This window comes from Citrus sinensis, chromosome 2, assembly GCF_022201045.2.
Source record: "Citrus sinensis cultivar Valencia sweet orange chromosome 2, DVS_A1.0, whole genome shotgun sequence".
NCBI lineage: Eukaryota > Viridiplantae > Streptophyta > Magnoliopsida > Sapindales > Rutaceae > Citrus > Citrus sinensis.
Genome location: NC_068557.1, coordinates 31,955,742 through 31,976,190, shown reverse-complemented (window position 1 = coordinate 31,976,190; position 20,449 = coordinate 31,955,742). Strand labels below are relative to the sequence as shown.

Sequence of the window (20,449 nt, the reverse complement as noted above, 5' to 3'; positions counted from 1 at the left end):
ATGGTTGGGAGATAATTTCTCCGGAAGCAACAATAGGATGGAAGCTTTCATCTTCTAGTTAGCTTGTCTTTGTAGAGTCTGAGCAAGAATTGTTGTTGCCCAATATTTCTCAGAAGGCATTTTACTTATTTAAAGAAACAAATATATCAGTTGGTTCTATATCTAGTTGGTAAGTTTCTTTCATTTTTGTTAGAAAATACACATCATACGACCTGCGAGGACAACGACAGCTCACTTGGTGGTGGCCGGCACGATTTTGTCATACAATTTAGCCACCCGTAGGAATATTTCTATTAGTACTTCTTTCTGGTTTCGAATAACCTGTCACCAATTTCCTTTATTAATTTTGGGAAGGGCGATGTGAGCAATTGTCTCACAAGGTTCATATTTGCATGTTCCCATAGGTACATCCCATCAAGATTAGCTACAAATTTACCTTTTAAAAAAATAATAATAATAAAATAAAAGAACCCACCTCCATTAGGAAGAAGAAAAGAATTTGAACAAGAGGAAAGAAGAAACTAAGAGATCCCTCAAGGAAATTTTCCACCTATGGATATGGCTATGGCTCTATCCCATAAAACTCTTCTTGGCTTGAGCTGGATCTGAAGATGTATGTACAGGATTGCAGGTTGAATTGTATATCTTCTAAGACCAAAACAAATATGGGAACTCAATGTTGGGGAGGGTGTCCATCTATAAAGTTGTGTCCATTGGATAGCAACCAAGTACGCGTAGAAATGTCGCAAATTCCTGCCATATTTTTTGGGGGGTAAAAGAAAAAGGAAATCCGTTTAGAATAAATATACAATCAAATTCCCCAAAAGGATTGTTACATCAGTTTAAGGTTTTAATTGCACGTGTCTTGGATGTACACAAGCACAGATGCTAAATCATGTCTTCTAAGAGCTGAAAATGTCATGAAACATAAAGAGGCTTACCTGCAAATGTCCCAAAGCAAATTGCGCTCGAGGATCAGCCATAGAAGCTTCAAAGTCGATATAGAAAAGGTAGTCAAAGTACCTGCCACCAAACACATGGAAATCTCATAGCATATTCACCTCACCCAAATTGGGATGCGATTGCAAAACAAAATTTACACGGCAGCTTAGATGTTTATATAGAACTTGGTTGGAAGAAAGAACACATAAATCTTATGTTTCTCCTATTGCGGATTATTATATGCTAATATGACTGGCAGCAATATCTTCTTTGTTTCTTGAGAGTTGCAGCGCTAGTTTGTCATAATATTGTATGCATTAAATTTCTGAAAAGTTCAAATATTACTCACTTTGCACTCCCTTTATTAGAATCATCTACAACCCTCAGTGGGCGCTTTCTCTGTGGGCGGCTCTCTATCTGAAAAGTGCTCCAAAGGAAAGACGGCGATCAGAGCATTTTGATTTAATTAACTAACATCATTTTGCTTTAACTTTCAAGTTACCTTTGTCAAATTAATGTCTCGCAGTGCAAACACTGCCAAGGCTTTGAACAGCATGCCAGGTCCTTCTTCTAGAGTGAAAACAATGCTTGTCTGGCAAAAAACAAAACCAATAATTATTTTTATAACATTAATAAAATGAATATATAACTAACAAGGAAGAGTACCTTATATGGCCTGTCAGTTCCTGCAATTATGGGTTCCCTTGCAAGTATCAAAAAACGGGTGACATTATCGTCATCATCCTGAAAAAAGCAAGATGGCCAAATTGCAATAAGAAAAAAAATTTCTTATTTAAGAATCTCACTCAGAAATAAGTAGAAACTTGACTGTATCAAATCCCAAGGCTTGCTTTCCAATACATAGAACTAAAATTGCTAAGAATTTACGTGTGCCAATTAGGAAAGTAAATCTTCAGTTTGAAGATTACTGAAGATTAGCAGAAAATATGCCGGCATAGTTTTACAAATGGTATAGCAGGAGACAAAACATCGTATCGATTATGCATGAGGACGCATATGGAAACAATTGTAATTGTTGTTATTATTTAAAACGAGAAAAAAGAAAAACGATAAAAGATGATCATGCAGATTTTTTCTTTTTCTCTTGCATGGTTAGCACAAATGGAAAATTATCATTTATTCAGCTTGAAAAATGCATCTGCTTGGAATAATTTAGGGATCACCGAGGTGTAGGAGAAGCAAGGAAAAAGCTTTACCTGGATCTTTTCAGCAAGAATGTCAAGCCCATAGATTTCAGCAGCCTGAGCACTTGCCACTGCTCCAGTATCCCTTTCGCCAATTGAAGCTACCATCTATTTCCAAGGTTTATGTATCAGAATATAAATAGCCCCTAGCATAACTAAAATGAAAACTACAAACAGATACAAAAGTCTTTTCCATACATTACCTGAGCAGCACCAGCTGTATCATCAGCACTAATTCTGACAATACCTAAATTACTTAGTGTCATCTCACATTGAGCAAGTGCCTGCAAATGAGAATTTGGTTAGATGACCAGAAGCCGTTAGATCTGAATCTCCCGAGTTAATAGACATGCAATTTACACAACACAGATGACCAAGTTCTAAATATAACAAACCCTGGGATTGAACAGTGAGGGAGTGAAAGCAATCCGTAAAAATACCTATTTGACAACCATTTGGGTTAATCATGATTTAAAAAGATAATATGGACAAAATTCCTTATCGGGAGTAGACGTTTTGGCTCTATTTGAATTTGGCTACTATTTTTACTACAAAACGACAACCATCAACGTCTTAGGTATTGGTTGAGCTACATATAACACACTACCAAGTGTCTTCTTGAGCAAATAAGACAAGATAATCATGCGCAAGATATGAATATGACAAACCTGTGGATGACTGAAGACACGTTTTAACTCCTCCTTCAGTACACCGGGCAACCCTAAAAGGCAATGATTAACTACCAATTGTACTTCTCCCACAATGTGGAGCCTATGCCGAAGTAGTAAGTCATAATTACGGTGGATGCTACCACCAACAGAATTCTCAATGGGAAGAACCGCTTTATCCACTAACCACAGTTCAACTGCCTGTTTAATGAAATTCAGCAGAATAATGGTAACGATCAAACTTAATTGATTTTATAACAGTATAAGTCAAGGATCTGAACCTTGAATGCCGCTTCAAACTGATCACATGGAACAGTCTCGCACTTAGGATATGCTTTTCGTGCGGCAGCCTCGCTATATGCACCTGGTAAGCCCTAGAATTGCAATATAACCCATAAAAAAAAATCAAGAAAAGATATTTGGTCCAAAAAAGGATAAAAACCAAAAAAGATGGACTGCTTTACCTGGTAAGCAACTCGCACTTTTGTACCATCATCAGGAGAAGAAGAAAGTTCCATTATAGACAAGGGTTCTGCAATTTGTCCATATACTAGAGCTAAGAAAATGTGCCATAAAAGGAGGAGAGAAAGGGAAGATGGAAAGAAGCAGTGGCACGAAAGAGTCATAATTTGCCTTTAGTATCCAGCATCATATTCATCTCCAATATGTGAAGTCCATAAAATTACAGTTCATCAAAAATGAAGTAGATCAATGACATATGTGAACTTCAAGAAAATGGCTCATCCCCAAAAAGATTTAAATGTATGACACATAACAACCATGAGTGAAATCTTTGATAAGGAACTGTAGCCTGTAGGAGCTTTTGGATATTGCATTAGATAAAATCATCTTTACAACAATTCACATTCTGATACTCACAAAATTAGCGTTTAAACATTATCAAAATATTCAACATGAAGTAAATTTGGTTTCCTAGAGCTACAAGTTAAGAACCCTAAAATACATCAATATTGCCAACTAACTGGTCATGAACGTTTATTCATTTTCATCCCTACACAGCACAAATGAAAGAACCATTTATTTAGGCTAATGATCCTTAATTGGGAAAATTAAATGGCATGCAACATAATAAAACTCATAATTCACCACAAAAGGAGGGCATAAATTATAAATTAACTCACTAGGAAGAAGATTCAAATCCTTGTGAAAGCCAGAGGACTGAGAGTCTTGAGACCGCTCATTGGCCTCAGACGACTGAACATCAGGAGTATAAGGCCTGTCGTCCTCAACAGGAGTGATAGCTCTGTGAGTCTGAGCCAAAACACCCACGCAAGTACATTCCCATTTGTTCAAAACCCTCAAATCCAAACCAAACCCACATCTGTTAGGCACCAAATCTGGCAAACCCTTATGAAAATGTGGGGTTTTAGCACAACCCCAGACGGGGTTTGCCTTCAAAGCCATGAAAGTATCAAACTTTACAAAGGATTTGACAATGTGAATGCCAAACAAAGAAAAAAAAAAACAAAGAAAGTTCTTTTAGACAAATCGAGGTAGAGGGTTGGTGTAGGTGTAGGTGAAGGTGAAGAGTTTTGGTGAAACCAAGAATGACATTCTCAAAGACTCAAGAGAGAATGGTTGCTGATATTGAGACTGGAGGCCAAGCATGGACCCCACATTGGAAGCAGCCGCAGAAGTTAAGTTAAAATCTTTTCTGATTTACCGGAAAAAAAAAAAAAAACACTTTGGTTAGAGTTAGATTAAAAAGAATACTTATATTTAAGGGGAAAATAAAAAAACAACCAGTAGTTGAACTGAACACAATGTTGGGCACACGTTTCCTCAGTTTGCGTCTTGTAAGGAAGAGTCTTGACTTGACTCTTGGGAGAGGGCCGAGAGAGATTCAAGAAGACGTGCTTGAATTGATGATGGAATACCTCACCAGACTCATCAATCATCAATTCATCATAAGATGCTGCCAAAGAGCTGATGGGTATCAGATTTCATCTTTAATTGTCACATATCTGACGTGGCATTTTTACTGGAAAAATTAAATTACTATGTCAGATAAGACAAATATGCAAGATTTTGTCCTGCTTTAATACTTTCGGAGCTATTTAATTTAACTGACAATTATTAAAGAGTTATAAAAATTTATTGTGCTTATATATATATATATATATATATATTCATTTTTTTTTCGATATCCTAATTTTTACTTTATAGTTAATTATTTTTATCCATATACATAACTATTTAGAAGTCGATGCGATTGAGGGTAATTTTTAAAAACTTCCCTTAAAGTTTGACATATTTATACTTAGAGGGTAAGTTTGTCTGTATTATCATATGCCTCCCCAACCGTTAGTACGAAGACATGCAGGGGTGAAGCTAACACTATTTTTTAGGGTTAGTTAAAATTTTTTAATTACTATCCAGGTTCATGACACGTTTAACTAACAATTCATCCCAATTAAAAAGGTTTTCTTTAATTACAAGATTTTACTTGAAATTTTTAAACCAGGTATGCAGACTAGTGAATTTGTGTAATTAAATAACAAATTATTTCCAAAAATCTTACCCGAGCCGTAGCCACCCGGTCCTTAATGTACGCATAATGCCAATATCGAAAGATAAACTTCTAAAAACTCAATTAAAATTCAAAAAATAAAAAAACCAAACATAAAAAATAAATTGCATGGTAAAACTACTCTTAGTTATTACCCAACGTGTAACAACTGTAGTTTCCCTTTCATGAACATTTTGATTTTTACTTTTAATTAGGTAAACACCATTTGCAAATAAGTGAAGCTCTTGAAGAGCAGCTATTGTAGCCATAACAAGTCATCACCATTTTCAAGTGAGTTATGAACGAGACAAGCTTGGTGATGGCAGAAGGGTGTCGTCCAATATTAATGACATCCAATGTTTGATGTGACTGGTATTGGAACTTGAAAGAACTAAGAGGATTTCAAAAAAGAATGGTATTAATGATTGGGATTTGACGAAACAAAAAATAATGCTCTTTAAAAGAGGGCTAAAAGTGGTGGAAAAAAAGCAGTGTTTTAAAGGGTAATGAAGCTGAAAGATATGGAGTTCTTTTTTCTATCAATTCTTCTTCTAGCCCATCTTCCTCGTCTGATAGATCATTAAGGTTTATGTTGTAATTATTTCTCTCCTCACTTCGAACTTTATTCATTTATCTTTATTGTACAATTATTGATTGTGCATGATTTAAAAATGTATTACACTACATTATGCAAAATGCAACTCCGAACATAGGTTTTTGCTCTTCCACTGTCAAACATACAAATGGCCAATGAGATCTGGCTTTAAATGGCCAACTTTGCCTTGTATATTTACACACAATTTTTGACAAAAGAATGAAGTTCTTTGCTAGTTCTCTTACTATTCTTGCCTTCTTTCATTTTGGCCTTTTAAAATGCTCCTTATTTACAATTATTGTCACCAAGATAAGAATACTTCCTATAATTAATCCATCCATAATAGTTTCTAACTTTTAGTTTTTATAGTTAATCTTTTTAGTTATTATGATGTAAATTAATATTAGTTTAACTACTGTGTATTTTACTCTTTTCATCAGATAATTTTCCATCAATAAATTGTAGATGTTTATGGCCATTCTGGTGTAAAGGGTATCTTGGATATTTCGTCAATCCACTAACGATCAATGGATGGTCATGGAACAACTAACGATAGGGGAGGTGTGTAATAATGTGGATAAACTTGCCATCTAAGTGTAAATAAATCAAATTTCATGGGAGCTGCAAAATACCGGCGCCCAGAGGCAATGTATGCCGAAAGGGTAAATAATTCTGATGGAAAATTGTCTCAACTAAACTACTACTTCCAATTTATTTATTTGTTTTGGGTCAAGAGTGAGTGAGTGAGGGCGGGCGGAGTCAAAACATAGAATATTTTATCCTTTGGGGTCAAAAACAACGAGTCGGTTAAAGTTTGATAAACTTTTTTTTCTTCTTGTTCCTATTGTTCGAAGCTCGGTTAACTTAATATTTGATTGGCTATAAATGATAATGAAATTTATTTATTTATTAAGCTGCTGACATTCCCAGGCAGGACCGGAGCATTCAGGAATGCGCCAAATTGTGGTTTTTGGATGCAAAATGGTGACTTTTCAGCTTTATATATACTATTTTTAATTGGTGCCCCCATACCTAATTCGATATTCAGCACCGCATTGTGGATTAATAAATAATAAAATCCAATTTAAGCGGCTATAACAGAACAGGTACCCACTTGGGAAGGGTCGACTTTAGGCTGCATATAAATATAAACTAGTGTATTGGTCTCATTTGACCTCACCTACTTAATTGATTGTTACTTATTTTAATCTTATTTTTAATGATTGTAACTTACCGAAAACTTAATTTAAGGAATATCACTTGGATGGAAGGAAGGAAGGAGAAATTAGAATGAACAGTTAGACCTTTATTTGTTTTTTTTTTATGACATGAGACTATTGCTCAAATTACAACTCATATTACATGAGAGTATAACTGATATGTACAATCATATATATATCTACTGAGACCTGTTGACATTAATACTGATATGGCACCGCTCAGATTTATAACCCTCTCAAATATTCGAGGGACGTCAAACTCCCAGCTTAGGAGAAAGACTGCCTTCACCCAAGCGCTAGAGCTCCAAGGAAGGACATTTAAATGTTAGACCTTTATTAAGTATAGAGAAGAAAACCTTAAATTTTATCAATATTAGAATATAAAAAGGATGGAGAGGCCTTTTCGTAATTTAAAAGTAATTTCACTTCCAAAACTAGCTGTATAATTAATAGTGACTAACACCCAAAATACTTGATTAGAGTCTTCATAATAAAAATTTATTTCATCTTCTCCCCAAGTATTCGTGGCAATAAATTATTGAAAGGGTTTAAGAATAACTCCAGCAACTAAAACTGTTAAGCTGTCAATTAGTGGCACAACATCTGTCCTTCCATCGTTATTAAGCTTGGGGAGAAATTATTTCCCAAGTCGAACAACTAACATTTAGGCTTTACATTGATGATGATGATGATGATTTGAAAGGGAACAAACCCTATGAAACCAAGTGTGAGTTGATCATGATTGAACTTTACACTCTATCTATCAGCTGTCTATTTATCCTCCTGGGAAAGTCTCATGTTGCGTTGCGTTCGTATTGGTGGTGGTGTGGTGGATAGATATAAATTTAAGAAGCTGTTGGGTGACATTTAATCGTATCACGCTCCATGGAAAAATCCCCCTTTTTCTTTCAACTCTCTGTATTTATTAATCTTCTTCGGACGTTGCCAAACAGATACGGTGACAACCCCAACTCTGAGGGTTCACCTCCTCCCATAATTAGATCATGGGATCGGCGTCTTCCTTATATTAATTATTATTGTTATTAAAAATAATTCAGAAAAAAAATTTGTCCTTTTTTTGTAGAAATTAATGGTACAATAGCTGGCAGTACACTGTTAGTGATTCAACAATAACATCATTATACAAACACATCTTTACAACACACAATCAATTAAATCTTATCATCACACTAATTAGGAACATAAAGAACACAATGTACAAGAGATGCCACAAATAAATGATTTGCACAATGAATTGGAGTTATAGACCCGTTTGGGGCAGCTGCGCGGTGGAGGTCAGTTCTAGGGTAATATTCCCCTAAAATTGGCCTTGGGAGCAGCTGCACAGTGGCAGCACAGCTGCCCCGAACGGGTCTTATATGTACTAACGATACTTCTTCATCTCTTTAGTAATTCTCTATCACCACATTTGGTTACCCCCCCCCCCCCCTATCTCCTCCAAAAGAAAAAAAAAATCAACAAAAAACTGTATTTTCTAATAGGTATGTTGTAATTAAAAGTCTATTAGTATTTACAATTTGAAGTTTACGACTACCCTAAATCAAGTCTATTATGCTATTTTTGGGAGCTAAGATTAAGTGTAGAATTTAACTAATTTTTGGAATAAAATATTAATTCTATGTTTCCCTTGCTCACTTGGATTGGGCTAATGAACTCAATTCAAATTTTAATCCTAAATTCATGGGATTAGTAATCCCAATTTTCATTTGGGTTTAGTTAGGATTAGATAATGGGGAGAAAAATGTTTGTCCATTTATGATATCTTCCACAATTTAATTAGTACTATATTTTTACATATAACTTAAAATTTATTTATTTATTGTTATTAATTAAGTAATTTATTTTTTTGTTATTCATGATTTACTTAAAATTTATTAACTGATTTATTATTTGAATAGGTTTATTTATTTTATTTAATGATATGATATGTCTCATATGAAATAACCTATAATTTAAATAATTCATATTTCTTGATTATAATTATGACTATCCAAACACACACACACACACACACACACACACACACATATATATATATAAATTTTTCTTATTGGTTTTATTTTTTATTATCATAATATTTTGTACTAAATATATATAAATAGTTGATATTTAAATTCAAATATTAACTTAAATATTATTTAACTTCATTTAAATTTAATTTAACATAATCTAATGCAACCTAATCTAATGCAATTTATTCTAATCCAATCCTAATAGTTAGTCCAATCAAATTTTGGGTGTCAAACGTATCCTTATAGTACAATAAAATTTTTTACCCTCACAGCCTCACTAATATCAAAGAGACATTTACACCACCCGTACTAATGCAGAAAATATTTTATTTCTACTAAAGCAAGAAAAAAAGGGGCATGATTTGCACCAAGGGCTTGGTGTTTAGTGGTCCATTTGTGGTAGAACTGTTGTGAATTCAAACTAAAGGGTGATCTAACTTTGTGCTTGTCGTCGCTGACTAGTCTTGAGATTTATTTTATTATTATTATATAATATGTTAGAAAGAAAAATAGATAGAGCCAGACCCATCCCAGTATATAGATATGTCATCAATACTGTAGAAATTGTTGTTCTAATATACCTTACTGTAATAATATGAATTGTATTAAATAGATTAATAGACCCGTTTTAAATTATCACCTGTATAACTTCAAATCTTGCTCTTGGGCCATGCAAATGGCTACAATTTGAATTGAATTCCTAAAACAAACCAAGAGGTCCAAGACCAACAAAACTAATTTTATATATAAAAAGAACACAGTAGTGGTAAATGGAAAATAGAATAAATCTTATATATGAGCTATACAATCAAATCTTATTCTTATACAAATTGATTGTTCCTAGAGAGGCATGAATTAACAGTAATAATCAATACGAGCTAAACAAGCCTGCCGACGCAAGTGTCCTTGCAGAAAATGGCACGGACTTGGTAAAGAATATGCTTAGCTTTCTCATAAAGGAGAGAGTCTGCTTCCTATGGGGAAGTAAGTCATGGGAATTGGAGGGCTTTTCTTCGATTTGCTCTTGTTTAATTTGCTTTTGCTATCGACATCCGCTCTGGCTATGCTTGATGATCTGTTCTGTGTGTTTTTTATCTCTCCCTCGCTTGCGACCCTGCTTGAATCAGAAAAGCAACCAAAGATGCTAGACAACAAAGCCATTGACGATGTTGTTGTAAGTATAAAGCTAATTAGCAATCTGCAGCCGGCAAAAAGTAGTCAAGATTTGAGTCCTTAAGCAAGCTCTCAAGTATTTGTGCTTTTTTCTTGGAGGATAAATTTCTGGCTCCTCTATATATTAATGCCGAGGGTGCTGCCAAATTCCAAGGAAGAAGCGTCGAAGATTCATTCCCTCAGGTTTCGCTAGCACTTCTTAGAAATATCGAGCTAGCTATGATTGTCATGAGGGGCTGCAAGTCAATGAGAAATGGACCCATGCTTAGAATTAGAATAGTGGCGTGTCGTATCAGGTGGGGTTCCTTTTGTTTTTTTGATAAGAGGTGGGGTTCCTTAGATGAACGGAAGTACATAATATGCTATGTTGTCATTAATTGTTTGGTGGTATGGCAAAGGCAAACAAGAATGATATTGAACTGGTCAAATAATATTTATTTCAAACTTGGGTAACGATGACTTGACACGTACATACACTGCACAAGGAAAATGCGTGGACAAAAATACTGACCCTTTGGCAGCAGAATCTCTCTTCTCATACGCAATCACAACTCGGAAGAAGCCAGGCATTAGCAATGCTGCTTCTTGCGTCAAAAAAAAAATCAAAGAGGTCAAGCTTCTTTAGCAGCGAGGCTTGACCATTAGTTTGGACAATGCAAAATTCTCAGGAAGCTTCGTTTCTCCCATGAAACCAAATGTGCAAATGTATAATTCAAATGAATTTGCTAACTTCAAAAAATCTTCTTTGTGGATAAAAAAATCTGTCGGATCGGCAGTGAAAGGTGTATATATATATAATAGTTTTTTGGTCCGGATTCTTAATGTGCGGAAAAATCTGAGAAAATTTTAAAACTGCGGGATTTTAAACGCTTAAAACTTAAAACGCTTAAACCACACGATTTATGCATTTTTTCAGATGTTCTCGCACTTTAAAATTCTAGATTAAAACATTCTCTCTCTCTCTCTCTCTCTCTCTCTCTCTCTCTCTCTCTCTCTCTCTCTCTCTCTCTCTCTCTCCCTCCCTCTATATATAAAGATTTACCCACTTAGCTCGACTAATGCATACTTAAAGAATAAATAACCATTCATGTGTGTATTCAAACAAACACTTGGGGATTCTAAGATTATTGTTGACGAAGTCTAAAAAAGAGAAAGAGAAAGAGAAAGAGAAAGCAAAGGCATGGAAGGGAGTGAAATCCGTTGGGGGTTGGTCTGGGCTGAGGCAGACCGCAGACACCAACTCCATCCTCTGTTTTTGCCGCATTTCTATTGCACATATAATATGAAATATGAATTAATGAATATGAATATGAACATGATCCCAGACAACAAAACAAGTCTAAACTACACTTTTCTTTTTTCTATGTCCCCACCCCACCACCAATCATTATTAATTCCATGACATCGAGGGGAACTCTCTTCTTACTGTAACATTGGCCACTCGCCGCCGAATGATTGTCTCATTTGTCCATTTCAATATTGGTCAACTCAAATCAACGTAGTTACGTTATAAATAGAAAAATATCCACGAAGAAATGGGGCACAAGACAAGATCATTCCTATATCTGCTTTAGTGTCTGTCTCCTCATCATCTATGCATAACTCCATCTAGGATTTTGAAAATGAAAAGCTAATTTGAAAGAAATGCGCTTCATTGGAAAAGAGTCATATTTGGATTTTCTCTCATATGATATTCATATTAATTATAAAGGCTAAAATATATATTCACAACTTTAGTAACATCGTATCAAACCCAACCCCAAGTTTGAAAATTTTTAATAAATCTCTCAAGAATGTATATATATCCACATTTATAAAATCAAAATAAAAGAGTATTTAGATAATGATATAAATATGTGAAATTTAAAATAAATTAAAAATGTATGTGTAAATAGTAAATATCATATGAAACAATTTCTATGCTATATCTTCTACAAATAATATGATTATTGATCGATTCAATTACAAGCTGCCTAAACTTCTAGCTAAAGAAACTAACCAGATAAGCTCCAAGTTAATACAACTTGGATTGATTCTATAAAATTTCATCTTTAGCATCCACTTGTAAATATTTAGGAATACTCCAGAGAATATTAGAAAGATAATAATTTTTTAGAATTAAAAGGATTCTAAAACTTATTGAAATTGGACAAGTCTCCCTGTGAATAGGGCTTGATACTCGCGCCAAGAAACTTATAAACAACTCAAAAAACTCTAAGTAAGCTTTCAAGCTCTCTTGTATACGTATTTTTATGAATAATACACACCCTCTTTTAACTTAATTATATTTTTCGGATAAGAGTTGCCAAGTGTCATACCAATATATTGTGTAAAAAAAAGCCCATGAAAAACTCATCTCGTGAAATTAAGCATAATTAAAAGGTAGGCCCAACAATATGTCAACTACTCTTAGGGGAAAAAAAAAAGAAAGAAGGAAAAATAAAGACAAAGTAAGTAACCGAATGAAGAAGGTACCTCTGAAAAAAACAAAAAAGAGTATGGTATAACCGAAGGAAAAGGAAAGAGAGAGCCACAGTGTATACTGAAATAGTGAAATTTAAAAGGGGGAGAAATTATCGACGGAGTCCCTCCCAGTTCCAGCTGCAGTCCGAAAGAATCACCAAAAGCAGTGCCCAGATTGCGTGTATCTTCTGCCCCTTACTCACACTATCCAATAAATCAAAATCCTTCCCAGTGAAAAAGACCAAACTAGCCCCATTGCTTTTTACCCGTAAGCATAAACTGCCCGCACAGATGAGATAGGTATCTAGGAAACTAGGACTAGGCTCTCGCTTGGATTCGAAAATCGAAAGCCAACCAGCTGAAAATGGCCAGGTCCTCCACGGCATCCACTACGATGCCGTTTCCGGCAATCAAACCAGAGGATTATTCCCATAGCCCGGTCCACTACGCTGTCGTTCTGGGTGATCACACTACTTTGACTAGAATTATCTCGACTCTACCTAGACTAGCCGCCGATCCTTCTAAAATCCACACCGAGTCCGACTCTCTGAGTCAAGAGCGTGTCGCTGATCAAATCGCTTCCGTTCTCGACCGTCGTGACGTCCCTTTCCGTGAAACCCCTCTCCACCTTGCTGTTCGCCTAAATGACGCCTTCGCAGCACGATCCCTGGCCTCCGCTGGCGCTGACGTCTCACTCCAGAACGCCGCCGGATGGAATCCTCTCCAAGAAGCTGTTTGTCGCCGAAACTCCGATATTGCTTTGATTCTGCTCAAGCTTCACCACCGCTCCGCTTGGGCCAAGTGGCGCCGTCGCCTGCCCCGTGTCATCTCCGTTCTTCGGAGAATGCGGGACTTCTACATGGAAATCTCCTTCCATTTCGAGAGCTCCGTAATTCCCTTCGTCGGGAAAATCGCTCCATCCGATACTTACAAGATATGGAAACGCGACGGCAACCTCCGAGCCGACACGTCGCTAGCTGGCTTCGACGGCTTAAAAATCCAGCGCGCTGATCAAAGCTTTCTCTTCCTCGGCGACGGTGACCAAACGCACAACGTTTCGTGCGGTTCCCTGCTAGTACTTAACCACGACGACCGCAAAATCTTCGACGCCTTCGAAAACGCCGGAGCTCCTATGTCTGAGTCTGACATTGCCGGATTCTGCGCTCAATCCAGTGTCTACCGGCCGGGTATGGACGTAACCAAAGCCGAGCTGGTCGGACGTACTAACTGGAGAAGACAAGAGAAGACAGAATCCGTCGGTGAATGGAAAGCAAGGGTTTACGAACTGCATAATGTCGTTTTCAGTTTTCGCTCGCGAAAAGTTCATGAAAACGACGTCGCCGGAAGCGAACAAGTACTGCCGTTAGAACTTGATGAAGATGATGACGGATTTCTAGTCGCTGAAAATCCAAGTTTCGGCTTTAACGTCAGCAATAACGACAGACGAAGACACAGTAGTTTTGTGAGAGAGGAAAGGGATTTCGTAACTGTCGGGAGAAAAAGCGTGGATATAATTCCTTCGGCTGCATTGCCGAGAAGGTCGACGGCGGTGATGGCCGCGCCTCCCCCAACGAAAGAGAAAGAGTTTGTGAAGAGTTTACGCCCGTCGATTTGGTTAACGGAGCAGTTTCCATTAAAGACGGAGGAGTTAATTCCTTTACTTGATATCTTGGCGAATAAAGTGAAGGCAGTGAGAAGATTGAGGGAATTGTTAACTACTAAGTTCCCGCCGGGGACATTTCCGGTTAAGGTAAGGGGTAATTTCGGGATTTTTGAAAAAAAATTAAATTGTTTAAAAAAGTGGGGTCCTCTGCAGTGTTTTGCTTTGCTTTGTTTTTCTATTGGTTCTTTTGATGCTTCACCTCACCTGACCCTTTCCGATTCCGACCGAAGCTTTTTCTGTGGGGTCTATTCCACTGCCGTTTATGATGGTGACGTCGAAGGCTGTGATGGCCTGTTTTTTGACTTTGTGCGGAGTGATTTGAGATGCGGGGACCCAGTAAATCCGAGGATTCTTTTGTTTATTCGTGATTCTGCTTCTTCAAACCAGGGATTTTCTCTTTTATTTTTTTTGGTGTGTGTCTGTGTGTGACAAATGTATATAGATTAGAGACACATATAGTAGTATATTTTCCGTTCCTTTTGCCTTGTGTTTGAATTTGAATGGTGTTCATAATATACTTAATTGATCCGTGTGTTAAAGAAAGAGCAACCGTCTGATTGACTGTTTGTGCTTTGTTTATTGGATGGGGGATCAGGTGGCAATTCCGGTGGTGCCCACAGTAAGAGTTGTAGTGACATTCACAAAGTTTGTTGAGCTACAATCAACTGAGCAATTCTTCACTCCGCTTTCAAGTCCTAGACACTTTGTTAAAGGTTCATCAGAGGACGACCAAAAATCAGAGACCCATTATTCACCATTCCCATCATCCTCTTCCTCATCGTCTATGATGTCGTCGACCTGGCTAAGGCGAAACAGCAGCCAATCAGCAAGCAAGCAGCAGCAGCAGCAGCAGCAGCAGCAGCAACAACGTAATTCTTCATCTTCATCATCGTCATCAGTGGGGCACCAACAATGGTCGGATCCTTTTGCGATACCAATTGGGTATACATGGTCAAGTATTGATGATAAGTCAAGCAAAATGAAAAGGTCCAAGTCTTCTAGGAAATCCAAGTAGGAAGAGAGAGGGAAAAATGTCGAATGTTAGGCAGATAAGATTTGTTGTTGAACTGTCGTCCCATTGTTTTCTTTTGGCTTTGCAGCAAATACAGCCCAGACCAGTGTAGATATTGTTGGGGTCACCCTAAACCTATTGACTAATTGGCTCGATCTGTTCCTTACAATTTTGCTTACTTGTTTAGATGACCTTGACTGGAGTGATTTAGATTGCTTTTTGATGTTCTTTTTATTCTGTCTGGTTGATTGTTGAAGGCCGGACAGCACCAATTAAAACGAGGGCTGTTTGTAACAACATGTAATCAAACATCATTATTGAGAATGAGTGAGAATGATGGCATGTTGAGCAGGCCAGGCCCTGAAGGGGAAAAAGTTGTGAAAATATCCTGTTTACTGGACAGAATTTTATGTAAGATAAAGCAATTCAATCATTTTTCGAAAGCCAATTTGGAATTCATCAAAGTATATCTTTAACACAGATATGCAGCTTCTTTTCCCATCCGAATTTTGCAATTCAAATTGTAGTCGGCAGGAAATTTAGAAACAAGGACTAACTCTTGCCATTAGAAGTCCAAAACAAATGAATATCATTTGCTTTACTGGCCCTGCTTGTCTAACGAGTAAACAGCGTCATTCTAGAAAATTCAGAGTCAGAACTCAGAATCACAACCACACGCCTCTCTACCTGCATTTGGTCCTCGCACACCTTACTTTCTCGCTCCCTCATGTTACATGTTAACTCAGAGTCTTGGTTGATTGCATCATGATATAATGATTGTTTACTCACAGTACATTTTCAAAATACACCAGTGTGGTTAGTGACAGCTATACAGTAATATAGGGCATAAAAACGAAAGCAGCATAGCTAAGCTTAAGCTATACCAAACATTACTTGCCTCTTCTGTCACTTTTTCTTTTGCATACTACTTTTAAGCTTTAACTCAACTCTAACTAGTGTAGTGGAGCAAAGGGTCTCGAGGGCAATGTACTCGATTTCGAAAACCCAATTTAGCAGAAAACGTATTATACGAATATGAAGGGTTATTTTGAAACATTGTTTTGTTACTTTCGTTTTCTTGAGTTGCGTTCCGTTAGGGCAGACACGGGGAGATGGGTAAGAGCAGTGTTTCTCTGCTTGTTCTCTTTCAAAGACCATACTTTTGTAGTAATCTTAATCTATAAGCTAATGTTATTAGGTAAAGTAACACATATGCAATTCCAATCTAAGGCTGAGCACAGTTGAATATTAAAGTAAAGAAATGGGATTGTCTCATTGAGATGCCAAACAAAGTTTGCTTCAGAACACGGAAACAAGTGAGTTGGCAAGTCCTTATTAAAGCTTATTAAAGAAGAGTTAAAGACAACCATCAGCCAGTGGCTTGTTCTTTATTAAAACTTTATTACAAGTCCATGACTTCTTAAAATTCATCATTCTTCAATTCATAAAATCCCGGATCAAGTTTCTTAAGGCAAGTAGTCTTCACCAGGTACTCCCTCTCTTTCTCCCTCTGTAAATGGGTTCTTGATTTGTGCTTTACCGTGTCATAATCTTCAGGAGATCTTAAAGCTTTATAATTTTATAATCTTGATTTATCGTTTTCTTAGCTGCCTAAGATTGGCGTGAATATGTGCTTCACTTATAAATACTATTCGTTAATCAAGCGAAATTTTACTTATTTCTATTTTAGCGCTTAGGATCTAAGGCTGATCCAATTCCTCTCCTTGGCATATCAGTGGTAATATAATGATAAGTTTGGCGCATCAATGCAATATATGTTTTTGTTTAACTGCTGTAAACATGGAGGACAGAGTATGTAGACAATTAGATCTTAGGCTATCCACCATTAAGTGAGTGATGCCATGCGAACAACTCTGTTTTTACAGTGAAAGTTGAAGCCTGTTTTGCTAGGAGTTGAGGGTCGAAAGCACCATGGCTACTGAAGCACCAAGTTGGGCAGATCAATGGGGAGCCGGAGGCATTGGTGCCATGGAAAATGAAGACCGCACAAAAGTTGAGAACGAAAGCAGTAACAAGAAAGCCAATGCAAAAGGATTCAACAAAGCAAAAGTTGCATTTTTCAGTGCCATCAAATGGGTCAAGCATCGATGCCAGAGAAAAAGCACCGATAAATAAGAAAAATAACCAGCATGTCTACCTTATTGTATGCAGATGATTATGAGATAATTGGTTTCCTTTCCACATAATCAATATGATATACTTTTGTATGATTGCAACATATGCAATAGCACGAGTATATGAACCACAAAATCTATTCACCAGAAAGATGATTGGATAATCAGTAATACTAGTAAATTAGTTTCCTCCATTCAATATCTACCGCTAAGGGACAATTTTAACGAGAGTTACTTCTATCATCAACTGATGCAATCAACCCAAAATAAAAACAATCATCAACTGATGCAATCAACCCCAAATAAAAACAAGATATCAGTGAACATGTCTGGGAATGGCTTAAAAGGGATCAACTGAGAATATACAACTTTCAAATTTTATGATACATGGCTTGTTGCCTTCGCTCTTAAAATGACCAACCGAAGGTATTCTCTCCACTGTAAGTCATGTAAAGAAAACCATCTTCATCCTTGTTTTCCTCATATATAGCAGACATCAAGGCACCTGTAACCACAGAATATACGTTACAAAAACAAACTACTATGGTATAATAGATTTATGCTTAAAAGACTGCCACTCACCGGTTGGAGGTAAAGTATTCTTAACAAAAACAAATATGGCCTTTTCTGCACTGAGCTTAATCCTTTTACGGACAACATAAACAAATTGTCCCACAGATAAATCCGCTGGGACAAGGTATCTGCATTCACAACAACAATATGCATAATGACCAAGTGATGGAAATCGCTGGACAAGTTTTAGAATATTAAATTTAACTGCATTCTCATCCAAGTCAGGTCAACTCAGTCAATGTGACATAATTAGTTTACATAAAACAGTATTCTCTCACGTTGAAGGACTCCCCACATACTGTAAGATGAGAGAGGGAGAAATCAATTCCATAGAAATGTTTTTACTATCGAACTGCAGTAAAATAGGCAAAAATTTTCACCCAAAAAAAAAAAAAAACCTTATTTTCTAAGTATATAAAAAACTACAAACAGTTTTCATTGAAGTAAGCAACTAACTTTTTCTTGTCAATGTCAGGAACATCAGTCTTCTCAGCCTTCTCCACAATCACCTATATGGCAAGCGCACTTGATTAGATGCAAGTACATTACATTAATGCACTGGAAGCATACAGAATTTCATGGCAGATAATTCTTACCGGAATCCTGTCAGGATACTTCTCTCTAATGCGAGCAGATTCTGCCAGCCTCCTCTCTGAGATATATAACAACAAATAACAGACAAGAAATGAGAGAGAACAGAATAAACATTACAATTAATTCCTTGACACACACACAAAGCCAAACTGGAGAAGAACCATGACAATGGTAATCACGGAAATACAATTGTTTGTTAGAACATATGGATGGGATGGGGTTAACATGGTGAACAAACAACTGTGCCTCTTTACATTATGCATTCCTTGCTCTTGGTAAAAGGATTAAGGGGAAAAAAGGGGGCCAAGCGATTACCCATAATGAAGTATATACAACAGATACCATAAATCATTCTTTCATGTCACAATGTGAAGGAATTATACAGGCGGAGAGAGTTGAGGACATTTTAATTGGCAAAGAACCACCATCAATGAAGAGGTCGCCAAATTCGTAACAAAGTCAATTAGAAAATCGGATATTTCAAATATTTCTTAAAACCTCATCAATGAAAATATCATACCAGAAAAATATTTCAAAGGGTTAACCAAAACAAGCATATGGGTAAACAATAAAAAAATAGTAATAAAAAGATTTATTTTATAAGAAAAAATTGAAAATTTTAACGAACCCAATGGATGCTCGAGCTTGAATGAACTTTTGGCCATGGCGAAACTGACGCTACGATGACTCTCTGCAAATTTGAAACAGATGAACATCATAATCAAAACCCCACCCAAATTATTAAATAAAAAAACCAATATTTTCTAGATGAATACCAAACCAACAGAAAATAATTAATAGTAAAAAAGATGATGATATAAAAAAATAAAGAAGTGTCAAACAAAACAACATACTCAACACGACACGAGAAGTGGATCGGAGAAGAGAAGGAAATTATTAGGGTTTCAAGGTATTTGATTGATTGATTGATTGATCGGTTGATTGTGGAGAATTTATTTTGTTATTTTAGGACGATTTTGTTAAGAAACTTGTCAAGGGCTTCTTTTTGTTCCCAACACGGAATTGCCTTGCCTCCGTTACAAGGAATCTCTGGCTGCCTCGTGTCGGTTTAGCAGTGTGCTTTGGGATACGACGCCGTTCTGGATCTGTGCAAAATCGACTGGGCTGGGCTTTTGCCTAGCGAAATTTCTTTCGGCTCGGATCAACGATATAATACAATCGTTTGTATTTGGTAAAATCGCATTTTGTACTAGTTTTGCGAATATTCTTTTTCAAAGGTCAAATAATAAACTAAGATACCATGACTTCATCAAACATTATGAGAAATCCTCCTCCATGTCTCAAGTCTCAATTATCAAATCCAAATCACAATTTGAGTAGAAGAGAATGGCAATGTTCGATAGTTTTCCCAAACCAATTGAAATTTGAATTAGCATAAACGACTAAACCAATTAAAACTTTAAACGAACCAAAATTCTTGCTAGCTGAGCTGTTATAGGAGAAGATTGAAATCGTAATTAAAAACATTAACTATATATATATATATATATATGTCTCAAGTCTCATTTGATGGCCCATAAGGAGACAAGAAGAGGGAGCAAAGAAGGCAAAGGACCGCAGAGAAGAGAGAGGTCAGTAGTACTAGAGTAGTAATAGTGGCTCATTATTTATTTAGGTGAGTC

General features: G+C 36.5%; 3 protein-coding genes across 5 annotated transcripts; 1 reads left to right on the top strand and 2 right to left on the bottom strand.

Annotated features, from left to right (window-relative positions):
* Positions 1-462: 462 nt before the first annotated feature.
* On the bottom strand, positions 463-4,741 carry LOC102627211 (arogenate dehydratase/prephenate dehydratase 1, chloroplastic). Of its 2 annotated transcripts, none has more exons than XM_052434701.1 (12): positions 4,580-4,741; positions 3,958-4,490; positions 3,280-3,371; positions 3,097-3,189; positions 2,816-3,016; positions 2,351-2,431; positions 2,160-2,255; positions 1,609-1,686; positions 1,445-1,534; positions 1,292-1,359; positions 942-1,023; positions 463-753 (listed from the first exon to the last, which is right to left on the bottom strand). In XM_052434701.1, the coding sequence occupies exons 2-12, from the start codon at positions 4,238-4,240 to the stop codon at positions 697-699; spliced, it is 1,221 nt and encodes a 406-aa protein (XP_052290661.1). In that variant the 5' UTR covers positions 4,241-4,490; positions 4,580-4,741; the 3' UTR covers positions 463-696. The 2 variants fall into 2 exon arrangements, with proteins under 2 accessions (XP_052290661.1, XP_024950643.2); XM_025094875.2 differs by having other exon boundaries at positions 3,280-3,347; positions 4,580-4,740.
* An 8,038-nt stretch (positions 4,742-12,779) lies between these two features.
* Positions 12,780-15,673, top strand: LOC102627704 (uncharacterized). Its single transcript, XM_006467361.4, has 2 exons — positions 12,780-14,579; positions 15,088-15,673. The coding sequence occupies exons 1-2, from the start codon at positions 13,194-13,196 to the stop codon at positions 15,505-15,507; spliced, it is 1,806 nt and encodes a 601-aa protein (XP_006467424.1). The 5' UTR covers positions 12,780-13,193; the 3' UTR covers positions 15,508-15,673.
* A 2,127-nt stretch (positions 15,674-17,800) lies between these two features.
* On the bottom strand, positions 17,801-19,835 carry LOC102627991 (autophagy-related protein 8C). 2 transcript variants are annotated; one of them, XM_006467363.4, is made up of 6 exons: positions 19,661-19,835; positions 19,435-19,497; positions 18,809-18,864; positions 18,669-18,721; positions 18,222-18,340; positions 17,801-18,144 (listed from the first exon to the last, which is right to left on the bottom strand). In XM_006467363.4, exons 2-6 carry the CDS (start codon positions 19,469-19,471, stop codon positions 18,047-18,049), a joined length of 363 nt encoding a protein of 120 aa, XP_006467426.1. In that variant the 5' UTR covers positions 19,472-19,497; positions 19,661-19,835; the 3' UTR covers positions 17,801-18,046. The 2 variants fall into 2 exon arrangements, with proteins under 2 accessions (XP_006467426.1, XP_006467425.2); XM_006467362.4 differs by lacking the exon at positions 19,661-19,835 and having other exon boundaries at positions 19,435-19,515.
* Between the last annotated feature and the right edge of the window lie 614 nt (positions 19,836-20,449).